Genomic DNA, 27,487 nt, shown 5'->3' with positions numbered 1-27,487 from the left:
GGTAAAGAAGTTTGTCATGAATTCCTTATTGGATTTATTAGTGACCATCTTATAGCTATGGCTCATAGGTTTGCTCCCAACCTCAAATGGAAAAATCTTCTCTATATCAAACCTATCAAAATTTTTCATAATAAGAACATAAAAATATAAGAAATAGGAACAGGAGCAGGTCATTGGCCCTTCGAGCCTGCTCCACCACTTAATATAATCATGGTTGATCTCTTACTTCCACTCCACCTTCCCACACTATCTCCAAATTCCTTAATTCCCTCAGTACCAACAATCTATCATCCCATCTCTTGAACATACTCAACAACTGAGCATCAACATCACTCTGGGGTAGAAAATTCCAAAAGATTCACAACCCTTTGAATGAAGAAATTCCTATTCATCTCAGTCCTAAATGATTAACCCCTTATTCTGAGACGGTGACACCATGTTCTAGATTTCCCAGTCAGGGGAAGCATTTTCTTACCATCTACTCTGTCAAGGCACTTAAGAATTTTATAATATTTCAATTAGGTCAGGCTTGTTCAATCTTTTTGCTTTGTGGGGTGGGGGGGGGGGCATATTTGTATATTTTCCCACTCAAGAGGCCGATGAGTAAATTTTGGAAAGATAAGGGGCTTAGTTTTACGCTCAGTGTGCGGCCGTGCGCCTGACACACTCGAGCATAAAATAGCGCACGATGATGTCGGGCGAGCATCATGACGTTATCGCACACCCGCACAATATTGCGGTTAGCAGGCACGTGCGAGAGTCGGCAGCGCGCCCACTGACAATTAAGAGGCCAATTGAGGCCATTAAAATATCAACAGGGATTTTTGGCTGCCTCTCTAACCTTACAGTTGACGGGTGGGCGAATCGGCCAGGCAGCTTTTGCATTTTTCAAGAAACCTCATCTAAGGGCGGGATGAGGTTTCCATAATTAAATTTTTAAAAAATATGTGCACAGAATTTTGATAATGTCCACGCATAGGTGACTCATTCTGATGCGTAGACATTTTTTCCAGATTTTAAATTCTGTCTTTATTGATTTTAAATTCGTCAGCTCCCTGAGGTAGCTCTCTGGCTTCAAGGAGCTTTCCTTCTGCGGTCCCCTGTGCCTCTGCCGACTTCAGCGCTCGCCCTCTTCCCACCCCCACCCCAGCAGCGCTAAGCATCTCAGCACACCTTTCATTTTGGCCGGCCGTTAATTGGCCAGCCAGCGTGAAACCACGGCCAGGGGGCGATCGCTGGCGGCAGCCCATCTGCCGGCCACTACTGGGCCCACCGGTCACGGCCACCCGCCAACCAGACATTCTACCCAAGGTTTGGCACAACAATAAAATGAATTTTTTTTAAAAAGTTGTGTTTTTAAGGAATGAAACAGTTGCTGAGCAAAAGTACAGCATTGTCATAGCAATAAATTGTTAATTTAAAAAAGAGTAATTAATGAAAATGAGCAGAGTGCGAGAGGGTCATAGTGTACGTGACTGGCTCACTCCCATTCTCAGGGTGCTCACTCACTCACCCTCAACCACTGTGAGTAGGTACATGTGTATGTGGTGGCGAGAGTGAATGAGAAATGTGAAACTGGGTGCACGGCAGATTCGCACTGCCCACACAGTCTCTCACACTCCCTCCCCCACACACACACAGTCTCACGCACTCACTCCCCACACACACACACAGTCTCACGCACTCACCCCCCACGCACACACACAGTCTCACGCACTCACCCCCCACACACACACACATAGTCTCACGCACTCACCCCCCCACGCACACACAGTCTCTTGCACTCACCCCCGACACACACACACAGTCTCATGCACTCACCCCCCACACTCACACAGTCTCACGCACTCACCCCCCAACACACAGTCTCACGCACTCCCCCCACACACACACAGTCTCACACACTCGCCCCCCCCACACACACACACAGTCTCACGCACTCCCCCCCATACACACACACGGTCTCACGCACTCCCCCCCCGACATACACACACAATCTCTCTCACTCCCCCCACCCCAGACACATAGTCTCTCGCACTCCCCCCCACACACAAACACACACAGTCTCACGCACTCCCTCCCCCCCCACACACACAGTCTCACGCACTCCCCCCCCCCACACACACACTGTCTCACGCACTCCCCCCCATACACACACACACACTGTATCTCACACTCCGCCCCCACACACACACAGTCTCACGCATTCCCCCCCAAAAACACACTGTATCTCGCATTCCCACCCCACACACACACAGTCTCACGCATTCCCACCCACACACACGCACTGTATCTCGCACTCCCCCCCCCCACACACACACTGTATCTTGCACTCCCCCCCTCCACACACACATACAGTCTCACGCACTCCCCCCCACACACACACTGTATCTCGCACTCCTCCCCCACACACACACAGTCTCTCTCATTCCCCCCACACACACAGTCTCTCGCACTCCCCCCACACACACACAGTCTCTCGCACTCCCCCCACACACACAGACAGTCTCTCGCACTCCCCCCATACACACACAGTCTCTCGCACACCCCCCAGATACACACTGTCTCTCGCACTCCCCCCCCACACACACACACACTCTCACTGACCCCTCCCCTCCACTACCAGACTCACACACTCACTCTCTAGATCCCACAAACTCACCACAGCACCATCTCTGGAACCAGCCAAAACGTCCCCCTCCACAGGCCCCACACAAATTTGCCGTCACGCCTTTCCCCGGGCCCAAACTGATTAGGTAAAAACTGATAGCAAAAGCTTCTGTAAGCATATAAAAGGAAAGAGAATAGCTAAAGTGAGTGTTAGTCCCTTGGAGGATGAGACTGGGGAGTTAATAGTGGGGAACGCAGGAATGGCAGAGACATGTAATTAGCATTTTGCATCAGTTTTCACGGCGGAGGACACTAGTACCACCCCAATAGTGACAGGTAGTGCAAAGGGTATAGAGAAGGAGGAACTTAGAACAATCCCCATCACTAGTTAAAAAGTACTGATCAAACTATTGGGATTAAAGGGTGAAAAGCCCCCAGGACCTACATTGCAGAGACTTAAGGGAAGTGGCAGCGGGGATAATGGATACATTGGCTATAATATTCCAAAATTCCCTGGATTCTGGAAAGGTTCCAGTGGATTGGAAAAATGCTAATGTAATGCCCTTATTCAGAAGCGGGGGGAGGCAGAAAGTAGGAAACTATAGGCCAGTTAGTTTAACATCTGTCGTTGGGAAATAGTTGGAAGTAGAAATGAGCATTTGGAAAGTCAAAATGCAATCCATTTGAGCCAGCATGGTTTTATGAATCGTGTTTGACTAATTTGCTAGAGTTCTTTGAAGATGTGACAAGCAAAGTGGATAATGGGGATTCTGTAGATGTAGTATATCTGGACTTCCAGGAGGTCTTTGATAAGGTGCTGCACAAAAGATTAATACACAAGATAAGATCACAAGGAGTTAGGGGTAGTATATTAGCTTGGATAGAGGATTGGCTAACCAACAGAAAGCAGAGAGTCAGGATAAATGGGTCTTTTTCTGGATGGCAAGCTGTAACTAGTGGGGTGCCACAGGGTTCGGTCCTTGGGTCCCAACTATTTACAATCTATATTAATGACTTGGATTCAGGAATAGAAGGTACTATAGCTAAATTTGCAGATGACACTAAAATAGGTGGGAAAGTAAGTTGCAATGAAGAAATAAGAAATTTACAAATGGATATGGACAGGTTAGGTGAATGGGCCAAAATTAGGCAGATGGAGTTTAACATGGATAAGTGTCAGGTTATCCATTTTGGTCGGAAGAGTAAAACGGTGACTTATTATTTAAATGGAGAGAAACTTCAGAATGCTTCAGGGTATCCTCGTGCATGAATTGCTGAAAGCTAGTATGCAGGTACATCAGGTAATAAGGAAGGCAAATGGAATTTTGGCATTTATTACTAAAGGAATAGAGTATAAAAATAGGGAAGTGTTGCAACTGTACAAGGTATTGGTGAGAGCGCACCTGGAGTACTGTGCACAGTTTTGGTCCCCTTACTTGAGGAAGGATGCAGTTGCATTGGAGGCGGTTCAGAGGAGGTTCACTAGATTGATTCCAGAGATGCGGGGCTTGTCCTATGAGGAGAGATTGAGCAGTTTAGGCTTATACTCACTAGAGTTTAGAAGGATGAGAGGAGAACTAATTGAGGTATATAAGATGCTAAAGGGGATAGATAAAGTAGACGTGGAGTGGATGTTTCCCCTTGTGGAGCATTCTAGAATGAGAGGCCATAGTTTTAGGCTAAGGGGTGGTAGATTTAAATCAGAGATGAGGAGGAATTACTTTTCTCAAAGGGTCGTGTTTCTGTGGAATTCACTACCTCAGAGTGCAGAGGGCTGGGACGCTGAATAAATTTAAGGAGGAGATAGGCGTGTTTTTAATTAGTAACGTGTTGAAAGTTTATGGGGAGAGGGTGGGAAATTGGAGTTGAGGCCGAAATGAGATCAGCCATGATCATATTGAATGGCGGAGTATGCTCAAGGGGCTGAATTGCCTACTCCTGCTCCTAGTTCTTAGGTTCTTATGTTCAATGCAATTTTGTTCCCACCCCCACTTCCCGTGCCCGATGCGACTTCACCCTTTCGGGCTGCCAAACCCTCGCCCTTTAGTGGCCCAATGTTGTTGCCTTCCTGGGCTCAAGCCTCGCCATATCTTCGCTTCTTCTGGTCCTGCAGGCCTCAACACACTCACCAACATCAGTGTTTTCTGCTCCTCTAATCAGAGGCTGTTTCTTTCCCTCAAAGATGGGCGAGAAGCAGTCTCTGATTCTAGGAGCACCTCCTTGCAGAATCTTCCATTGAAACTCACTTGTTTGGCTGGAGTTTTGAAAATTAGTTTCACGGGCTGCATGTTGGACAAGCCTGAATTAGATCATCTATCAGTCTTCTAAATTCCAGGAAATGTAGGCCGAGGTGTTGGAATCAAATGAAGATAGGATCAGATTCAGTTATCTTGCCCTCCATAATTACAGAAATTGTTTGGATAAGGTGTTGATGAGGTACTAACACCTATGGCCCTATTCTGATGTCAGGGAAGAGTCTGCAATTTCAAGAGAGAAGCAGAATAAAAGGGAGCTGGTAGGGAAAAATGTATTTTAATAAATTAACAGATCATTGGCCTGGGCCTTGTGAATATAGCAGCAGTCCCAATAGCAGTGAATGCTGGGATGTTCACTGCTGTTGAAGGCCTCAACTGCACTGCATCTTCTGGGGAGCCCACCGACACAAATCTGGAGGCTGTGGATCTGCCAGCATGAAAACTTAGGCTGCAATTGGATCAATATTTTTGTTTTTATTTATTTTGAGCACAGCCGTTTAAGAATGTGAAAATGCTTCCGAACCCCAGGATTCCTGGCACTTCCAGCTTCTTTGGCACTGCCCGTGGCACCCTCGGCTCTGCTCCCCCTCAGCTCCTCTGGCAGCCCTGGCTCCACCCTCCCAATTACCCCATCTGCCCCCTGCACTGCTGGCTCTGCATTCCCAGCATCCCTAGCTCCACTCCCCCTGGGCTCCCCTGGCACCCCCCCAATCCTGCAACCTCAGGCTGGGCTCCTTACCCCTGGCACCCCTGGCTCTCCAACCCACCCAACCTGGTACCTGTCCAGCACCATTGGTGTTGGTCCCTTAGTCATCCACCCCCATGTCATCCCTGACTCCTCCCCAACCGGCTCTGCTTCCCTGGCCATTGCACGGTTCCTCTCTTCACCCCGGCATACCCAGCAGACCCTACCCACCTAAGCACTGATCCTTGGCTTTGCCCCCTCCTGTAGTTGCCTCCTTGTTACCCACTGCCAAGCCCTGATCACCAGCCTTCTCCCTTCCCAGTTATGGGGCACTATATCCTCAAAGGTCTCCAGTTGGCTGGCTGTAGGCCCAGAGCCAAAGAGAAAAATTATAATGAAGTCCTTTTGTTAAATTCAGTAGGAACATTGTGTCCCTGGCCTTGCCAGATTTTCCTCATGATGGAGTTTTCGCCTGCACCTTCCTCATATCTCCAAAAATAATGGGGCCTGAGAACCTACACACAATGTATGGTTTGAAATACAAAGATTGATCTGGGACAGTGAGTGAGACATATGGCACTGATCTCAGGCATTGGCTGATGGAAAAAAAGACATTGGTAAAACAAAATCAACTATTTGGAAATAACACGTTGTCAAAGTTCATCACTTGTATGTACAGCTGACTTCATCTGGTTCCCTTGTGTATTGTGTAAGTGCACGCACAAACTCAGTTATACTCTGAACTATGAAGGTGACCAACGTACCCAGTTGTCAACCTGGCCCGTACACATTGGGCAGAATTTTACGTCCAGTCAAAGCAGGAGCGATCCCACAAAATGCAGTGAGCCATTCAAAAGCCCACTGACTTTGGCGGGACTATAAAATCTCGCCGGCATAAAATTCAGCCCATTGTCTCTAATAAGCCCACCTGAGGGATTGTGCTTAGTCCAGTAGGTAAATATAGAGCAGCTGTGGTGCTTGCAATCTATCTGGAGATGCCTTCAAAGCTTTATCACTATTGGTTAAAATATTTGATGCCAAAGTATAAAAGACACTTACCTGTCATTGAGCTGAAGGCAGACCTCAAGGGGCGAGTCTTCAACTTGTGATTTCAGAGAAGATGTGGCTTTTTTGGGAATGTGCTAGGCTGCCAGGCCTCCCCATCGGTTCACCAATGGATCCACACTGCAGCCAGGAAAGCAGGTTCTTGCTGCAGCCGATGAAGAAGGTAGGGATGTAGCTTTACAGGCAGTCAGCGCTATATGCCTCCCCTTCACTGCTGACTGCAAGATCTGGGATAATATCTCATTGCTGTTTGTAGGACCATGCTCTGTGCAGATTTATTGTCTGTTTCCCACATCATAACACTGACTGCATTTCAAAAGGAATTTATTAGTTGTGAGTCGGTTTGGGTTATCCTGAAGACACTAAAGGAATTATATGAAAGCAAGTATTTATTTTCTTTTTACGCTTATTTTGTTTCCTCGGATATTCCACCTTACACACTTAAACTGTGAGGGTAGATGGTGAATACACTATGCAAATCCAAAATTATGATCTAGGCTAAGAGCAGAAAGCCTTACAGTAGCCAGAATTTTGGCTGGTTTCATACATTTTCCAATTGCTGGGGGTGGGGCGGGGGGAGCTGGGGGTGGGTGGGGCAGAGAATCCTCCACCTTCCAACAAGTCATGTGGGCATATCTGGGGAATTTACAAGCTAACCTTCTGCAAGTATGCCTTTATTAACTGGCAGGAAACTTCTCACCAACGGAGAGCTGAGACAAACTTTGCTGAGGCCCCAGAAAAAGTCCCAGAGAGAATGGATTACTGTTGTTGTGCCTATAAATGGGCCCTTTGGGAGCTGGGGATTTTCTAAATTGTGATTCCTTGGCCTAGGAAAGACCTTGGAAGGACCTGTAATGGATTTGCTGTGGGCTGCTTTGCCTTAGAGGGGTACAGAGGATTGGGGATCAGTGAAGCACCCTTACAGGTGCCAGCGGTTCAGCCCATCCATGCATTGACTCTGTCCCCATAATTTGAAACATAGAAAATAGGAGCAGACGTAGGTCATTCGACCCCTCGAGCCTGCTCCGCCATTCATTATGATCATGACTGATCCTCTGCCAGCACCATATTCCCACTTTCCCCATACCCCTTGATGCCTTTAGAGTCCAGAAATCTATTTCTTTCTTAAATTTATTCAATGACTTGCTCTCCACAGCCTCCTGTGGTAGAGAATTCTACATGTTCACCACCCTGTGGGTGAAGAAGTTTCTCCTCATCTCAGTCCTAAATGGCCTACCCCATATGCTGAGACTGTGACCCCTCGTTCTAGACCCACCAGCTAGAGGAAACATCATCCCTGCATCCCGTCTGTCCGGCCCTGTCAGAATTTTATATGTTTCAATGAGATCCCCTCTCATTCTTCTAATCTTCAGTGAATACAGGCATGGTCGGCCTAATCTCTCTTCATACGACAACCCAGGAATCAATCTGGTGAACCTTCGCTGCATTCCCTCTATGGCAAGTATATCCTTTGTTAGGTAAGGAGACAAAAACTGCACACAGTACACCAGGTGTGGTCTCATCAAGGCCCTGTACAGCTGCAGTAAGATGTCCTTGCTCCTGTACTCAAGTCCTTTCGCAATGAAGGCCAACATACCATATGCCTTCTTAACTGCTTGCTGCACCTGCATGCTTGCTTTCAGTGATTGGTGTACCAGGGCACCCAGGTCCCTTTGTACATCAACATTTCCCAATCTATCGCCATTTAAAGATTGGGTTCATGACCTTGTGCTTGAGCAGGTGGAGATTCCACTTGGTCACACTTTACTGGCAGTATGAGGCCCTAGAATTTCATGCCTTCAATATCCTTATGACTTTGAAGCCAATGCTGCTTTGCGCTTATCAGGCAGAAGTCTTTTACACTTTGGCATGAAATATTTTAACCAGTATTGAAAAAGCTTTGAAGGCATCTCCAGACCAATCACATGCACTAGAGCTCCTCTATATTTACCTACTGGAGTAAGCACAATCCCACAGGTTGGCTTAGTAGAGACAATGTGTACTGGTCAGGTTGACACATGGTGAAGGTTGGTCACCTTCACAGCTCAGAGTACAACCGAGTATGTGTATATATATATGTGATACACAAGGGAATGAGAAGAAGCCAGATGTGCATACATGTAGTTAACTTTGAAAACCTGCTATTTCCAAATAGTTGATTTGTTCTACCAATGTCTTTTTTTCCACCAACCATTGTCTAAGATCAGTGCTGTTCTGGACTTGATTTTCCAGACAGGTTTCTCATTAAAAAAAGTGAACTTTATTTACCGGGCTTCAGCAGCAGTTACATGCTTCCATCAAGACCCACAACTAGACAAAACTCCACCCCTAAGGTTCCCCGTGCTTCAGGCTGATTCATTTACACTGTTATGTGATACTACACAGTACAATAAGTCTTAAAGCTACAGTTACTACAAATGCCATGTGTCTCACTCACTGTCCAAGATCAATCTTTGTGTTTCAAACCATACATTGTGTGCAGGTTTTCAGGCCCCATTATTTTTGGAGATATGAGGAAGGTGCAGGGGAAAGCTCCGTCATGGGGAAGATCTGGCAAGGCCAGGGACACAATGTTCCTACTGAATTTAACAAAAGGACTGTTATATTTTTTTCTTTGTTTCTGGGGGCTGGCTGCAACCAGCCAACTGGGGACCTTTGAGGATATAGTCACTCATAACTGGGAAGGGAGAAGTTGGAGATCAGGGCTTGGCAGTGGGTAAGAGGGAGACAACAACAGAAGGGGGCAAAGCCAAGGATCAGTGCTTAGGTGGGGAAGGTCTGCTTTTGCAATGGGGGGAGAAAAAGGTCACAGTCAACAGAGGTAAAGACAGAAGTTTCCTCCTCCTCTTGAACTATAAGGAGCACTATAAACAGAGCTGGCAACTTCTGTCTCACTTTTACTGCCTGGTTTCCTGAGGCATTGGGGGACTGGAAAATCTGTTTTCATGCTTGACATGCTTTAACTCTCTGATCTTTTCTTTAAGATTATACCAATCAATGATGAACCTCCAGAGCTACAGCCATTTTTAAAATCTGGTCTGCAATGTCCTGAGGGAGAAAAGGTCACCATTACCTCAGAGTACCTTTATGCTACAGATACTGATAGCAATGACATGAAGCTGACATATATGATCGCTCGTTCACCATCATATGGAGTGATACAAAGAAATGGTGTTACCGTCGATAAATTTTCACAACTGGATATCATCCAAGGGTTAATCTCCTATTGGCACACTGGTAGGGAAATAAGAAGGAGGTAGTATTGACTTTAAGCAGAAAATGGATGCACAAAATAATATTCCATTTGCTTCACAGATTTAATTGCTTCATAGTGTGTGGCATTCTCTTATAGGTTTTCTTTTTAATTTTTATATATTGTTTACAAACAAATGCCTGAAAGAGTATGAAGGTAAATTTCTGACATGTATTCAATATGCAGGCATGCAGCAGATGTCAATTGGTCAGAAAATCTTGCAAGGAAGCCTCTGACCTGCTCTAAATAGTCCAGCCTGTAATTGTCCACTTGGGTTATAGTGTTGTTGTTCAGTGAGGTTCTTCTTTAAGAACCTCAGTTAGCCAGACCAAATATAAAAACAAAGGAATTGGTGAAATGCAGAAGCATTGCTTTAGGCATCAGGTAAATGTACTTAGCAAAGTAATCCTCATGATCTTACAGTGTATCTGCCTTCAATGTATGCAGAATGATTTAAAAAAATGCATTTTTGATTCTTTTGTATTCCAGTTTTGTATCTTGTTTGGGTTAATGCTTAGTATTTGGCTCTCTTTTTTTTGTATTTGTATCCAGTTTTTAATTGTATGGCTTTTCACATCTTAGCATTTCCAGAAATTTTAAAAATATTTTTAAGAACTTAATTCTGTTAAAATGGGCATTTCTCTGGGATTTCCTCTTTGCTTCAGTGAACTGCAGGACAAGAAGTAGTTGCAGGAAAACACTTAGCAAATATGGCAAACTTCCTCAACATGGAAGCTGCATTCACTTGCTCTGCCACTTCTTCCCAGACAGACAGCAGAGTTTTGAAGAGGATGCATCTCTGCCCCAAGGAAGACAACACTTATTTTCCAATACAGTGCTCAACATGATTCTTGCTGTCAAGACATTTCTCTTCCCTGAATTATTTCATTTTCCCTGTCCAATGTTTGCAATCTAGTGAATGGAGTTCATGCAGCAACAGTCCAATCACCAAAATGTGAGTTGCCTTTTAAGGCACAGTAGCAACTTTCTAACTGCTGCATCAAATAATCTGACCTTGCAGCCTCCCTGTGCTAGTCCAGACTTTGCAGGGAGCATATGTTAATAAAAAGGGTTTACAAACCACTCAAAATCTGATTGTGCTTGTGATCTTAGTATTGGTTGAGAATATCAACCCAATAAAGACTTGTTAATACATTTTTTTCCCACTCCATTCCAGGTGGTGAAATAGGATACAGTTCTTGCATGGACACTGTAACAGTAATTGTCTCTGATGCAGAAGCAGGTACGGTGGATAGCTGCTGTTACGATGGACCTCTTCCGCCACCAGTGCCACTCCATGGCTCTCTCCCTTTCTATGACCTTAACATCACTGTAATGCCAGTCAACAATCAACCTCCAACAATTGAAATTGGTTAGTTCATAGTCTTGTATATTTGTATACACTGTAAGTATGCAGGTACAGCAAGTAATTAGGAAAGCTAATAGAATGTTATCGTTTATTGCAAGGGGAATTGAACAGAAGAGTAGGGAGTTATGCTTCAGTCATACAGAGCATTGGTGAGACCACACATGAATTACTGTGTACAGTATTGGCCTCCTTATTTAAGGAAAGATGTAAATGCATTGGAAGCAGTTCAAAGAAGGTTTACTAGATTAATACCTGGAATGGGCAGGTTTTTATATGAGGCAAGGCTGGACAGGCTAGGCTCGTATCCGCTGGAATCTAGAAGAGTAAAAGGGGACATGATTGAAACATATAAGATCCTGAGGGGACTTGACAGGGTGCATGTGGAAAGAATGTTTCCTCATGTGGGCGGATCTAGAACTAAGGGCCACTGCTTAAAAATAAGGGGTCACACATTTAAAACAGAGATGAGGAAACATTCTTTTATCTCAGAGGGTTGTGAGACTTTGAAATTCTCTTCTTCAAAAGGTGGTTGAGGCAGAGTCTTTGAACATCTTTAAGGCTTCCGGACTTAACATTGAGTTCAACAACTTCAGATCATGAATGCTCTCCTCCATCCCCGCCCCCTTTCTGATCCTCCTTTTTCCAATAATTCATTTTTTAAATATATATATTTTTCTTTTCCCACCTATTTCTATCATTTTTAAATTTATTTCCATCCATTGTTTTATCTCCACCTTTTAGCTTATTTCGATCCCTTCCCCCCACCCCACCCCCACTAGGGCTATCTGTCACTTGCTCGTCCTGCTTTCTACCCTTAATGTCACCATTAGCACATTCCTTAGCTAATATCACTACCATCTACACCCCTTTGTCCTTTTGTCAATGACTTCTTTGGCAATCTCTTCTTTGCCTCCACCTAACACTGGCCTTTTATCCAGCTCTACCTGTCCCACCCCCCTCAACCAGCTTATATTTCACCTCATTTTTATATTTCCTTAGTTCTGAAGAAGAGTCATACGGACTTGAAACGTTAACGGTATTCCTCTCTGCAGATGCTGTCAGACCTGCTGAGTTTTTCCAGCTATTTTTGTTTTTGTTTCAAATTTCCAGCATCCGCAATATTTTGCTTTTATCTTTTTTGCTTTATTTTCACTTTATGTTGAGCTGGATTGTTCTCTGCTTGCTATCCTCCAAGGGTGGCATGACTTCTATTCCTTATCTGTTACCTTGACACTTGCCTTTACCAAGTTAAGCTATGCATTACCTCTCATGACTCCTCTGATATATTGTGCTATAAAGCAACCACAAATTATATTTACTATCTCGGATTCAAAAACATTGGATATTCCTGATTTCCATTTGCACCATTGAAGGCATTCATTGTAATAACTTTGCTGTTTAAATATACTCATCTTTATCTCTTCATCCATCTTCTTCTGACCTGGTGGTCAAACCTTACCATTGTATTTTTTCAGATTAAGCTAGCTATCCAGCGTAGTTAATCATGTAACTTTTCACATCCCACCAGGATAATTTCATTTTCCCAATAAACCACATTCACTGCAAATCCAGTGAAATGACAATCTTGTTCAGACAATCTACAGTGTTGGATGATGTGATAAATTGTAAGAAGTACTATTTGGTGCTTGGGATTAATTTGCACTGTTTGGGCAAGAAAGAGGAAGTGTTACCATGATTCTAAACAAAGCTATCTGTAACAAGCAAATACTTAATCCTGGCGCTTGGTCCAAATAGTTGGTAAATGTTTCACTTCTCAGCGCTGACCTTGATCAATACAGAAATTTATCTCATTCCAAGCAAATATGCCCAAATGTATATTCCCTTTATTCTACTGTCTAGAATGCATCATCGTAGATAACTCTAATGTAATGGTCTAAATCAGCAAATTATTATAGAGATGTGGGTTTAACATTAATAGGACATTGTCTTAATTTCCAAATCAGATAAGTGACCATTGAGAAAGTGAAATCTTTTGAAATCTATATATGATGATTGCCACATCATCAGAGAGTTTGTAAGGCCTAATATGAACAGGGACTTTGAAATTCTATTCATGCAGAAAACTGATCAAGGTCACTGGTGACACTACAATCCATCTGCTAGACTGTGTAGTCAGAGGAAATGTTAATATACACGGGTAGGTTCAAGTCCACTGCATTCAAAGTTAAGATTCTGCAAATATTGTATCCACCAAACACAGATGCTAGACCCCATATGGGAGCTGTGGGCAATCTCCCACATGCAGTTTTTGATTTAGATAGATGGGTATAAATGCAAACTTATAGAATTGGTGCTTTATAAGTGTTCATAAGACTACAATGTTGTATAGATTTTATGAAACTTTATTGGGCGGAATCAGGAATATTAGCTAACTATCTCAAAATGTCATTGTTGTTAAATGTAATCAAATGAAAAAACAATAGATTTGAAACCAAATTACAAATATTTGCCTCTACTCTTGGAGCTTCTGAGTTTTTAAAAGTATTTTTCCTTTTTTTTAATACCCCTTCTTTCCTAAAAAATGCTGAGGTATAGCTTCATGAATGCTAGCAGCCATCAATATGTGACCTAAATATTAGTGGTCACACTTTCAGCTGCCGTGGGCTGGAATTCCCTCCCTAAACTTTTTTTTACCCCTCTCCTCCTTTAAGACTCTCCTTAAAATGTCCCCCTTTGGCCAAGTACTTGGTTAGCTGTCTTCATATTCCTTATGTGACTCTGTTAAATTTTGTTTGATAATCTCCTGTGAAGCATCTTTGAATGCTGCCAGGCCAGGGGGTAAATGATGGTTCGTGTGCCAGCTCAGTGGAGGGTGAAGTTGCGTTCTGCTATAGGGGACTCAGATGAGGACTTTGCTGGGGTGGTATACAGGAGAGTACTGATAATGATGCACACTGAGATGCTGGGTGTATTGGCTGGTCTATCAGACAGCATCCTGGCACTGCCAAGGAACATGGGGAAGTCCAGCTCCAACTTGACAAAGGATATCACACTGACCTTCCCTCTCAGCAGCCTCCACTCCATCTCACTGACATGTTGCAGACCCAGAGGCACTGCAATTGCAGACCACACCTCTTTCAATCATTGCACGGGCAGGTCGCCAAATCATCTGTGCTCCTTGTGAGGATGAAGCATAAACTCCCTGATAAATCCAGGAACTCACCACAGTATCTCTAAAAACCCTTCAGAGTAGTTCCTGAATCTTTGCAATGGCAGAAATTTTCTAAATTACCTTACCAGCAAGTTGATTGCTTGGCCCTTTAAATAAAACTACTTCTGTGTCCTTCTTGAATCTTCTTTGGTAAGTGATAGGATTGAGTGTATTTGTGTGGTCCAGATTTGTCAGTAGAGTATCAAATCAGCCAATGGACTGTTTAATGTCCTGAGCGGTCTTGACAGAGTGGATGTACAGAGGAAGTTTCCTCTTGTGGAAGAATCTAGAACTAGGTGTCTGGGTTTAAAAATAAGGAGTCGCTTATTTAAGATAGAGATGTGGAGAAATTTTTTCTCTCGGGGGTCGTGAGTCTTTGGAGCTTCCTTCCTCAAAACACAGTGGAAGCAGGGTCTTTGAGTATTTTAAAGGCTGAGCTAGATAGATGCTTGATTAATAAAGGGGTGAAAAGTTATCGGGGGTTGGCAGGAGGTCACAATTAGATCAGCCTTGATCTCATCGAATGGCAGAGCTGGCTTGTAGGGCCGAGTAGCCTACTCCTGCACCTAGTTTGTACGTTAATATTATGCCTGTGTCAACTCAGAGGTTTGCAGGTTCACAGAAGATGCCCATGAGAGTGCCTTTCCCAGTGAGGATCAGCAATGATGCCATGAGTCTGATTTTCCCACCCCTAAAGTTTACCTTGCTCCAGTTGTGTTTATACTGCAGTCAGTGTGCAATAATGCAATAATCCCTCAAATGGTTTCACACCACTAGTCAGAACTGAATGTAACTGGGTTCAAAACAGCTTTACTGGTGCAATAGTCAAAAACACTTTGCACCAACGCGAATGTAGGGGCAGGATTTTACCAACCTCCAGCTGGTGAGCTGGGAGGCAGAGGAGCCAGTAAAATAGCAAGGAGCTGTATCAGGACGGCTCCCTGATTCAGCCCCAGTAGTGGGACATTTTCCCAGCGGTGGGCTGCGAGGTGGATTGGCTTCCCGCTCCAAGGAAGTCAGCAGCTGACTTTCATACTTAAAGGGCCTATTAAGGATAATCTTACAGAGCTGCCTACATTTTGCCAATAACTTCATGGAGTTGGCCTCCCTGCAGCCATCCGGGTGCCATCGGAGCTGTAGGCTGGGAGGCTGCTGGCATGGGGCTGGGGGGAGAGGTGGTGGTGATGGCAGGACAGTTCCACAGCCCCAGCAATCTCCCTGAATAGTTTTCCCCTACAACCCTTGGCTCCCTGAAATTTTCATTTACTGGCTTGTCCAAGACTCTCGGTCTCCTGCATATCTCAGTAGTGACCAGTTCTCCCAGTGTTGCTGCCAGCCTCTGATTGGGCCAGCAGCATCAGTAGCCATCTTTAGCTGGACAGTGGGCCCGCAGGTGGCCATCCACAATAAAATCGCTGAGTTTGTCTTCCTGCTGGCAGATGTGGCTCGGGAACCTACTTTGCACCTCGATATCGGAGTCCCAAAGCCCGCAGTAAAATTCTGGCCGATAAACAGTCCATAATATTCCTTGATGCTCTTGTAAGACTTGCTATTATATTGTCACAGTAAAGCTACTTTAGTCACATGACACAGCATTACCTCTTCATTTGTAGGAGATACGTTTACAGTGGATGAAGCATCACAAGCCAGTTTGGTTTTAGAATTTCTATCAGCTACAGATGAAGACACGATCTCAGAGGAACTAATCTTTGTGCTGGAGAGTTTGCCCCAGTATGGATACCTAGAGAACACACTCCCATCACCAGGATATGAGAAGAGCAATGCTGGAATAAATATAGGTACAAAATGTCAGTTTAATCACCAAACAATTTCTACAGGACTTAAACTTTTACACTTGAACACATAAAAAAAAACAATCTTTGAATAATTGGTGTCTAATAACCATTGTAACTGCAAAAATGCAATGAACTTTTGATAACTGACATAAATTGTCAAAATTAAATATTTAACATTAATATTGAAATTATTTTTATTTCTTTTCACAATCTGAAGCATAAACCATGCACAGCTTGATGATTAGCTATCATGTTAAGTACTAATTTGCTGCAATAATGCAGGCAAATAAAACTCCTGTGATCTAATTAATGAAGAAAATGGACTCTCTTCCCTTAAATGTTTCCCAACTCAGTTACATAATTGCCCTGACCTCCAGTTTTATCTAATAGTTCAAGTTCAGGATATGAATATTTTTTTAGATATATCATGGACATAGTTAGTTGAAATAATAGAAAATGTGTATCTAAGAGGCAATATATTAGTTAAATTCAGTCATATATGGGGCTGCTACTTTTAGATTGATATCAAAACCTGGAAATATGTTAAGAGCCTAGAAACTACATTGCCCTGCCAGCAGGCACAACTTCTGCCAATCAGTATGCAGCAGTACTAACCATTATGCCAAATTTCAGGGGCAGGACTATTAGCATAAAAGGGCAGACAGACAACTTGTGGAATACTCTGGATGTCTGTCCCATGGGCTTTGGAAATTCAGAGTAACATCATATTAGTTGGGAGATCAGAATGCACAAGCATTGGCTGATCTCAGTATGCAAATACAATAGGCTCATTGTATTTTTCAAAGGCATCAGGAGGAATAAGATTACTTTTTTGAGACTATCAGGCAGGACAATAACCACAGTGAGATACAGGATGGCTGGAAGTATATTACTGAGAGTATCAATAGTGGCTTAAAACTCAACCAGCAAAGGGTGTGAGAAGTACAGTATAATGACTTGAGAAGCCATCAAGGTAATACAGACAGTGAACTACAAACACTGTGGTCTAGCCTACAGATTAAATCACGTTTTTCAATCTGATAGTTCAAGAAATTGCAAACCTTATAATCAGGACTCATATGCAGCATGTTTTTTTTAAATTCATTCATGGGATGTGGGCATCGCTGGCTAGGCCAGTGTTTATTGCCCATCCCTAATTGCCCTTGAAAAGGTGGTAGTGAACTGCCTTCTTGAACCGCTGCAGTCCATGTGCTGTAGGTATACCCACAGTGCTGTTAGGGAGGGAGTTCTAGGATTTTGACCCAGCGACAGTGAAGGAATGGCGATGTATTTCCAAGTCAGGATGGTGAGTGGCTTGGAGGGGAAATTCCAGGAGGTGGTGTTCCCAAGTGTCTGCTGCCCACATCCTTTTGGATAGTAGCGATTGTAGGTTTGAAAGGTGCTGCTTAAAGAGCCTTGGTGAGTTTCTGCAGTGCATCTTGTAAATGGAACACACTGCTGCTACTGTGCATCGGTGGTGGAGGGAATGAATGTTTGTAGACGGGTGCCAATCAAGCTTTGTCCTGGGTGGTGTCAAGCTTCTTGAGTGCTGTTGGAACTGCACTTATCCAGGCAAGTGGGCAGTATTCCATTACATTCCTGACTTGTGCCTAGTGGATGGTGGACAGGCTTTGGGGAATCAGGAGGTGACTTACTCACCATAGGATTCCCAGCCTCTGACCTGCTCTTGTAGCCACAGTATTTATATGGCTAATCCAGTTCAGTTTCTGGTCAATGGTAACTCCCAGAATGTTGATGGTGGGGGCTTCAGCGATGGTAATGCTATTGAATGTCAATGGGTGATGGTTAGATTCTGTTTTGTTGGAGATGGTCATTACCTGGCACTTGCATCATGCAAATGTTACTTGTCATTTGTCAACCCAAGCCTGGATGTTGTCCAGGTCTTTGGACATAGGCTGCTTCAGTATCTGAGGAGTCGTGAATGGTGCTGAACATTGTGCAATCATCAGCAAACATCCCCACTTCTGACCTTATGATGGCAGGAAGGTCTTTAATGAAGCAGCTGAAGATGGTTGGGCTGAGGTTGTCCTGGAGCTGTGATGATTCACATCCAACAACCCAACCATCTTCCTCTGAGCTAGGTATGAGTCCAACCAGCAGACAGTTTTCCCCCTGATTCCCATTGACTGCAGTTTTGCTAGGACTCCTTGATGCCACACTCTGTCAAATGCTGCCTTGATTCAAGGGCAGTCACTCTCGCTTCACCTTGGGAGTTTAGCTCTTTTGTCCATGTTTGAACCAAGGCTGTTATGAAGTCAGGAGCTGGGTGAACCTGCGGAACCCAAACTGGCGTCAGTGAGTAGGTTATTGTTAAGTAAGTGCCGCTTGATAGCACTGTTGATGACCCCTTCCATTACTTTACTGATGATCGAGAGTAGACTGATAGGGCGGTAATTAGCAAGCTTGGATTTGTCCTGCTTTTTGTGTACAGGACATACCTGGGAAATTTTCCACATTGCTGGGTAGATGCCAGTGTTGTAGCTGTACTGGAACAGCTTGGCTAGGGGTGCAGCAAGTTCTGGAGTATAAGTCTTCAATACTATTGCCAGAATGTTGTCAGGCCCTATAGCCTTTGCAGCATTCAGTGCTTCAGCCATTTCTTGATATCACGCGGAGATCGAATTGGCTGAAACTGGCATCTGTGATGCTGGGGACATCAGGAGAAGGCTGAGATGGATCATCCACTCGGCACTTCTGGCTGAAGGTGATTTTAAAAGCTTCCGATTTATCTTTTGCACTGATATGGCTCCCTCATCATTGAGGATGTGGATATTTGTGGGGCCTCCCCTTCCAGTAAGTTGTTTAATTGTCCATTACCAGCCACAACTGAATGTGGCATTGTACCGACTTATTTTTAAGTGGAGACTTATTACATTTCATTGCCCGTCCCATGACTATAGAGAAAAAGAACTGACCTGTCCAGTAATGTGCATTTATCACTGTGAGCACAATACATAAAAATCTGTGACAATTATGTCTAATATGCTGCCACTTTGCAGTAATATTCTTCTCTATCTTTCTGGTCTTTCTGAAGTGCCATAGTTTCTTTTGAAAATTCCCTCTAAGTCCTCACTGTAGCCAAAATTGAGTCTATATGTTTTTTGACGTATCATCATTAATTAGCTCAGGAGCATGCTTGTTGGCCAACCTCCTAGACAAAAAATGTCATCTTGCTTCCCTGTAGTTAGTTAATAAGCAACTGCAGGACCTAGTAAGTGAAACAGGAGTCATGACTTTGTTTCTGAGGGCTACACAGAAATAAAGCACACCCCGTTGTTGAATAAGAAATGTTTTATCATTTCTATTAGCTAAAATACTATTGATAAAACATGCTCATTTTTGGCCTAGTGATATTTTGTTTGTGGAACATAAAAAAACAAGGAAAACCATGAAGCTAAGAAGTAAAAATATGGCCATAATGTGTTGTGAATAGACCACTTTGTGATTGATTTTCCATCCAGTTAGGTAGATTCTGAGACCAGGAATTTGTTAGAGTAAATTTAACAATAATCACAACAATCATTCAGTATTCTTTATAAGTGTCTAGCTGCTTTTCCTGCATGTTATGGGTCAGTAGTGAAGGTTTCACCATCACTGTCAGACATCTAAAACTGGCCTGGAAAATCTAAGTCAGAAATTTGGATCAGCAATCGACTTGTTTGGCACCCCATCCACCACCTTAAACATTCAGTCCCTCCATCACCAGCGCACAAGTATGTACCATCTACACGATGCATTGCAGCAATTTGCCAAGGCATCCAAACCCATGACCTCTATCACCGAGAAGAACAAAAACAGTGGCTGTGAGGGAACACCATCACATGAATGTTCCTCATCAAATTATCACCATTCTTTCACTGTCGCTGAGTCAAAATCCTGGGGCTCCCTCGTAACAGCACTGTGAATGTTCGTAGACACATGGACTGCAACAGTTCAAGAATGCAGGTATCACCACCTTCTCAAGGGGAGTTAGGGATAGGTAATAATAAATACTGGCCTTGCCAGCAATGTTCACATCCCATGAACAAATATTCCCATGTTTTGTTTACATTTCCAAATCCAAAGTTCAGATCTGGATTTTTGTAGGTTATAATCAGCTTGATATGCACTTTTTGCAGTAATCTACCACAAATCATACCATTGATGGAGCTTGAAATCCAAACTAATATAAATTAGGTATGTTTTTAAAAAAGGACCAACCACAATTGTCCACTTAAGCCAATTTGGTTAATCTACCACAAATCATATCATTGATGGAGCTTGAAATCCAAACTAATATAAATTAGGTACGTTTTAAAAAAAGAACCTACCACAATTGTCCACTTAAACCAATTTGGTTTCAGTGATTATTTCAAAGATCAAATGTAATGATGGCTTATATGAAAAGGTTATAGAGAAAATAATTGTTTTATATGTAGAATAATTGTTTTTTAAAAAAAAAACTACTTAAGGAGGCCAGAGCATGACACCTTCATTTGGAATCTAACAGATGTTCAAGTTTGGAAGGATAGGGAAGAATAAGCTTCCAAATCCACAGATTTTACTTTCTTAACATGGTACGGTTATTCCTTTAGTGAAATTTCAATTAAGCTACAGTCCAATAAAGTGATCATAAACTGCCACTAACACAATCATCAAATTAAGTACTGGAAAAGTTCATGCAACAGAGATGCAATACAAATTAGTTTAGTGCAAATCTCATGAGAAATTATCAACAGTTCAAGAAACATTTTATTAATAGTATTCACTTAACCATTGACATCCATTGATAGTCATGAAGGATCTCTTTGATGTGACTTGGGATCTTTTATTATTGTAAAGATGCAACACAAATATTGTGAAAGATGGCACAACAATATTATTGCACCACTAGTTTTAGCATCATGTACCTGGTAAAATTATCCCAATTATTCTAACAAGCAATCAGTGTCCCTTGAATTCTGTAAACTGCTGATCAGTGTGTATTCTGTGAATGGGGCACATTTAAATTAATTAGCCTAAAAAGATTAACCTATGATACCAAATAATCTGAAGTGGTTTTTTAAAACGATATTTGGGGACCAAGCGCTATATGCTTAAGAACAGTAGATTCTAACACAAGATATCTAAATAATTGTTTGTAATCTTGTACCTCATAAGATGGCAATGAGGGTCAAGATCTTTATACCTCTTTTAGCATGTTAAATCTTCACACTCCACTCTCCTTAATGAAACAAGTGAATGGAGTGCAACGGTTGATGTGCCTTCTATTGGCTGATCCAACTGATCTTTGCTTTGTGACTCTCTGTTGGACTAAATATTATTCTATAGAGTGAGAAACTGAGAGTCTCCCAGGCTCCCAGCTAGAGAAATGTGGCATGAATGTGAATTATTTTGAATGATTGTTATTTTGTGTGCAATTTTCAACCATAGATGTTTGATCCAATCTGTTCGTTTAATAGCTTCCTTCAGTCTGCAGCACCTCAGGGCAGGCTATGTCAACTACGTCCAGTGCAGACATTACCAGATGGAGCCCACAGCTGACCACTTCATGGTATCTGTTAGCGACGCTGTACATAAATCTATAGCAGTGCCGTTTTATGTCATCATCAACCCAATCAACGATGAAACCCCAGATTTGCATCTGGGAAACATCACTGTAAGTATGGGCATAGCAAAGAAAGAAAAAAAACTACTCATTTTCATTCATAGCCTATGTCAGGTAGTTCAGACTTTATTTTATCTTTTATTCTGTATGACAAGTTTATTTTTTTTTAATATTTTAGACCTCGCCAGATGTTCCATCATTAATAACAGCACAATAACCATTTGGTTACCATTAATCTGAAAGCCAGTCAGTTGAATCATATTTAGTTGTTTTAATTTGAAGGAGAAAGACATCCAAACAGTGCATCAAAATGAGTATACTCTCAACTAAATGGAGTTGTATGTGTCATGTATAATTTAAATGTAAACATCAGTTGATTTTGCAAAGTTTTACCACTGTTTGTGGTAAAAGCATGTTTCCATGGGAAGAATGCACTGTTTCTTTCTTCCTGATGGCTTCATAATTAGCCAAACAAACCAGGATTGATCCTTAGGGTATTTTCCTTAAGTGAAGAACTAAGGTAGGACACAGATAAGTTGAAAAAAAAATCTAAGCTAAATCAAGGAGTAGTTAAGTTGTGCCAAACTTAAATTCTAAAAAACACAATCTGGAGTGGACAGTCTACAGTCAATTAGCCAGTCACTGTATGGGTTAAAGAAAATCATTGACATCCATTTTCAGATGTGGGGGTTGCACCAGCAAAATGCCAGTGTCTGTTCCTATTGAGGCAGGTATTGCACAAACATTGTGCTGCCTCCTCATTTAAATGTTTGTACCCTTAGGTTGAGCAGGGCCTACATTGCTGGTTGGCTGAGTGCTGAGCGGGGGGCCCAGCAGTGTGCACTGATAGCACATGGATAGCTACATTTCTCCTCTTAAAGGCAGCCCTGTCCTTCTTAAAGGGGAGCTTCATTCAGTAGAAGGAAGCTGCTGCTGACTGCCTACACTGACACAGATGGCAAGTAGGAGCTGCACAAATAGAGCACCGGGGAAGGAGAGGTTCACAGATACAGTGCTAGTGGCCTTATTGGTGGAGGTTGCCAGGATCAGAGAGGTCATGTTTCTGCAGCAGGGACCAGGAGGCCCTCACAGATCACCGTCTGAAGGAAATGGGAGCAAGTGGCCAATGAGGTCAATGCCCAGAGCCTGACAAAAGGACTTGGCAGCAGTGCCAAAAGAAGTTCAGTGACCTTGTGTCTGTGGTCAATGTATCTACCACAAACCTCTACCACAAACCTCTCATGCTGCTCAATGCATCACGACCCATCTCTCACCCAACAACAGTTCTTAGCACTGGAGCTCATGCCTAACATTGAGATCTTCATACACCTTCAAATGATGCCAGTCTCACACCCACCTTCCAATATTCTATTTACTTCCAGCAATTCAACTGTGGCAGACCTATCAGCCAAACTCAGTACAACACAATATCTCATCCTGTAAGAGAGAGGGAAGAGGATAAGATGCACAGGGTGGCATCTCCTGAATCCTAAGATGATTCTTCACATTCATGGGGCCAATTGCAACAGAGCCCATTGTATCTGGCATCACTGAAAACATTGAGGATGATGGTATATTCCTCACTCATGTCCCTCCTCAAATCCCAGCTCACCCTCATTTTGCTATCTGACAGTATATGCAAACTGCCAATGGTGTGACCATGCACCTTTTGCTTTACACCCTCAAATTTGCCTTCCCCTTCTGATTTCCTGCCTTTAAAGACTGGGCACCAGTGGGCTGCTGCCAGGTCTGAGGAACAGATGGGTCAAATGACTAGACAGCAGGGTCACACATGGAACCTCATATGGTGGAGCAACACACAGGAAAACAGACCTGAATCTGCACACTGTGATGTCTGGTGCTTTGCAGTCCTGCCAGACAGCCTTTTGTCTCTGTCAAAAAGCATGGAGACATCTGGCTCTAACATGGCACAGGGTATTCTGCAGAGCTTGAAGCCCATCATTTCCACCAAGTAAGTGGTGGCCAACTATATGGCAGCACCAGAAGACCGCTGCCCACGGGCAGGATGAGGTTTCATGAAGGATTTATAATTCAAATAATTTTTTTTATTGAAGTTAATTGACATGTCCCAGCTCATGTGACACTGTCACATGTGGGGACATGTCTTAAAATTATTATTTTTTCTTTATTAAAATTTTTGGTAATCAAACTAATCTCCTTGAGACAGCTCTGTGCCTCAGGGAGATTTCTGCGGTCTTTCGCATGCATGCACGAAAGAGCGCAGGCCCCGACTCAGCCTACTCCCCACCCACACAGGGAGTGCTGAGCGCTTCCGGGTGTGCGACATGCTGGGTGGGCCACATAAAATGGCAGCGCGCAGCCGATCGCAGGCGGTGATCAGTTGCACACCTGCCTGTGTCCACTCCTATTCAACCCCCCCAACGGGGAGAAAATTCTCCCCCAGGTTCCAGTAGATCTATATCATAGCCAAATTTACTAACAAAATCTTCCATGTTTAAATGAGAGAGTAGGTTTGATACATTGACACAAGTTTTCTTTCCTAGATTTGAGGATTATAGGATAGCACACAACAGGAATGGTACAAAAGGTTGTTTGTATAAGTGAGCATGTTAAATTGTCTCCGTTAGTAAAAGATTTTACAGTTGCGGTTGCACGGTACATTCCATTTCCTTGGCAAACAGAATTAACAATTCCATGTCTTCCGGGTTTGCATTGCATGGTGCAATATTCACCCTCTTCCCTGAGAATCCACATATGGATCCTTCATGATTGTGCAACCTATAGGGACAAATTACTTTGTCTTTCACTCGCTGGCGTCCCACCAAGTAGGTGGGAATTCACTTAGCTGCCCCACTTACTGAGGCTTTATAGGCTACAAGAGGAGCATTGTCTTGCTTCTCTGTCACTATTTGCATCCCATCCAATACATGTCAGATGTTTCCTATTCTGAACGGAATAACCGATGGTTCAGGCTATAAGGGAATTTCAACACAATTCCTAACAATGTGTCATGAGCAGGACTATCACATTTGTGATGAACTACTTGAGCCTTAATCAACCTTCTCAGTTTGCGTACACTCACATTGGTTGAAAATTTCATAATCTATCACTCGTGTGAAATTGCTAATCCAATTTGGCCAGTTTGCTCTACCAACCAACTCCCATATATCATGCATACGACATTCTAAGCTGCCTCTGTGTTAGCATTTCAATCTTTGATGAGCTGATCCACCTTCCTAACAGTATCTAAAATTGGATTAGTGATGAGTTTTGTTAAATAGAGAGTCATTATCAAATCCTCATTTAGTTGCTGTTGTGCTAGATTATTGCTTTGCTTTTGTATACTTTAGATTTACTGCTTAGCTTTCCTTGGTTCACTATTCAATGTTACTAAATCTAATCTATTACAAGCCATTCCTGTCGTCTTGACTCCTGTCACTATATTCTTAAGCAAACTCTTTCTCTCCCTGCTTTGGGTTGGAGCCAGTCCAGGACATTTTTAGGTCCTGGTATTTGCTCCAGACATGCTGCAAGTTTTTGTCAGCGCGATGACATGCTCCTCAAAGGGAGTGAGGGGCCTAATGTGGGCCACTCCACTCCCGGTCTGGGACCTCTCCCTGCTGTTGTGAGCCAGTTTCTCTTGTATGAAAACAGGTGGAGAGAGTGAGCAGGATACATGGCACTGCTTGGAATATTTGTGTGGTGAGCAGAGCCATGGGCAGGATGAGGACATGAGCTCCAGAGGATGAGCCTGATGGAGATGTGAGGGCGTGTGTGAGAGTTAGTGGTGTTGTCCCTTGAGGCGTGAGATCCTTCTAGATATGTAATGGGTTTGTGTGTGTGTGAGTTGAGAGTGATAAGAAGAGTGACTTACCCTGGTGGAACGGATAGGGCCATTCATCCTGTTGTGGAACTGGGTGGCTGTCCTCTCTTGTAGGACGCTAGTGTTGACCACTGCTACCACTGTCTGCTATGCTGGATTAGTGAGGTTGTTGCCCGTTTTGCAGCTAGAGTGGGGGTAGAGGACATCACGGGGGCATCCACTACATCTGAAACGTGCTTGGGGGATGTGTCATTAAATGGGCCAGGGGGGAGTTGTAGTCTTCTTGCCTTTCGGGGCCATGTCTTCGTAGCAGTCCTGGACTGGAAGCACTGAGTGGTGTGCATTCCACCATAAGGTCAGAAGTGGGGATGTTTGCTGATGATTGCACAATGTTCAGCACCATTTATGACTCTTCAGATACTGAAGCAGTCCATGTCCAAATGCAGCAAGATCTGGACAATATCCAGGCTTGGGCTGACAGGTGGCAAATAACATTCACACCACAAGTGCCAAGCAGTGACCATCTGCAGCAAGACAGAATCTAACCATCACCCCTTGATATTCAATGGCATTACCATCACTGAATCCCCCACTATCGACATCCTGGGGGTTACCATTGATCCAAAGTTGAACTGGACTAGCCACATAAATGCTATGGCTACAAGAGAAGGTCAGAAGCTAGGAATCCTACGATAAGTAACTCACCTCCTGACCCCCCAAAGCCTGTCCATCATCTACAAGACACAGGAGTGTGATGGAATACTCCCCACTTGCCTGGATGAGTGCAACTCCCACAACATTCAAGAAGCTTGACACCACCCAGGACAAAGCAGCCCGCTTGATTGGCACCACATCCACAAACATTCACTCTCTCCACCACCGTCGCACAGTAGCAGCAGTATGTACCATCTACAAGATGTACTGCAGGAATTCAGCAAGGTTCCTTAGACAGCACCTTCCAAACCCACAATCACTACCATCTAGAAGGACAAGGGCAGCAGATACATGGGAATACCACCACCTGGAAGTTCCCCTCCAAGTCACTCACCATCCTGACTTGGAAATATATCGCTGTTCCTTCATTGTTGCTGGGTCAAAATCCGGGAACTCCCTCCCTAATAGCATTGTGGGTGTTCCTACACCACATAGACTGCAGTAGTTCAAAATGATGGCTCACCACCACCTTCTCAAGGGCAACTAGAGATGGGCAATAAATGCTGGCCCAGCCAGCGAAGCCCACACTTCGTGAATGAATTTTAAAAAGCTGCACTTTAAATATGGTGCCCAGCTTGATGAAGCGCGAGGTGATGGCATGGCAGGTGAATGAGAGCCCGCCTGCCAACGAAATGGCATGTTTCCTGGGAATGCATAATTAATGAGGCAGGATTGGGACAATATGGCATGAAAAGCCACCATTCTAGCCAGTGGGTAAAACGTCCTTTTCCCCACCGGCTACTGCACTTGGTGCATATCTAGGATGATTCTGTCCCACATGTTCAGGCGCCAACTTCGGGATCGGGTTTTAGCGATGGGTTTTTTCAAACTACATTTCTGACTTTGAATTATTTAAAGATTTCTTAACTTGCTGTAACCTGGATTTTTAAAAGATTTAGCTCACCCCTGCTTGGAATGCTGAGCCTGAACTCTGAGATTTGGAGCTGGCTTTCCAAAGGAGATCCAATGAAGCCTTCTGCTGTAGTAAGGTATTTTAAATTTCTGCCTTCAGCTTCCAAGCCTTTCTTTGGGTCTTTTTCCTGGCAATTTTTCCTCTGCACCTCTGCTTCTGGAGCTTCTTTTCAGGTCATCATTTTTAAATCTTCCTTCTCAGTCTTCCAGCGTTTTCGTTTGCCTCTGCATTTTCTGCAAGAT

The 27,487-nt window shown here is 43.5% G+C and overlaps 1 protein-coding gene across 1 annotated transcript in view; it reads left to right on the top strand.

Annotated features, from left to right (window-relative positions):
* Positions 1 to 27,487, top strand: part of frem1b (Fras1 related extracellular matrix 1b) — a 255,156-nt gene that overhangs the window by 136,149 nt on the left and 91,520 nt on the right. The window contains exons 16-19 of the mRNA XM_041208368.1: positions 9,600 to 9,852; positions 11,046 to 11,240; positions 16,023 to 16,208; positions 21,668 to 21,864. Of these exons, the coding sequence (XP_041064302.1) occupies positions 9,600 to 9,852; positions 11,046 to 11,240; positions 16,023 to 16,208; positions 21,668 to 21,864 (831 nt within the window). The remainder of the gene's footprint in view (positions 1 to 9,599; positions 9,853 to 11,045; positions 11,241 to 16,022; positions 16,209 to 21,667; positions 21,865 to 27,487) is intronic.

The sequence above is a fragment of the Carcharodon carcharias genome, chromosome 16, assembly GCF_017639515.1.
Source record: "Carcharodon carcharias isolate sCarCar2 chromosome 16, sCarCar2.pri, whole genome shotgun sequence".
NCBI lineage: Eukaryota > Metazoa > Chordata > Chondrichthyes > Lamniformes > Lamnidae > Carcharodon > Carcharodon carcharias.
The sequence above is the reverse complement of the archived record's forward strand: the minus strand, read 5'-3'. Positions and strand labels throughout refer to the sequence as shown.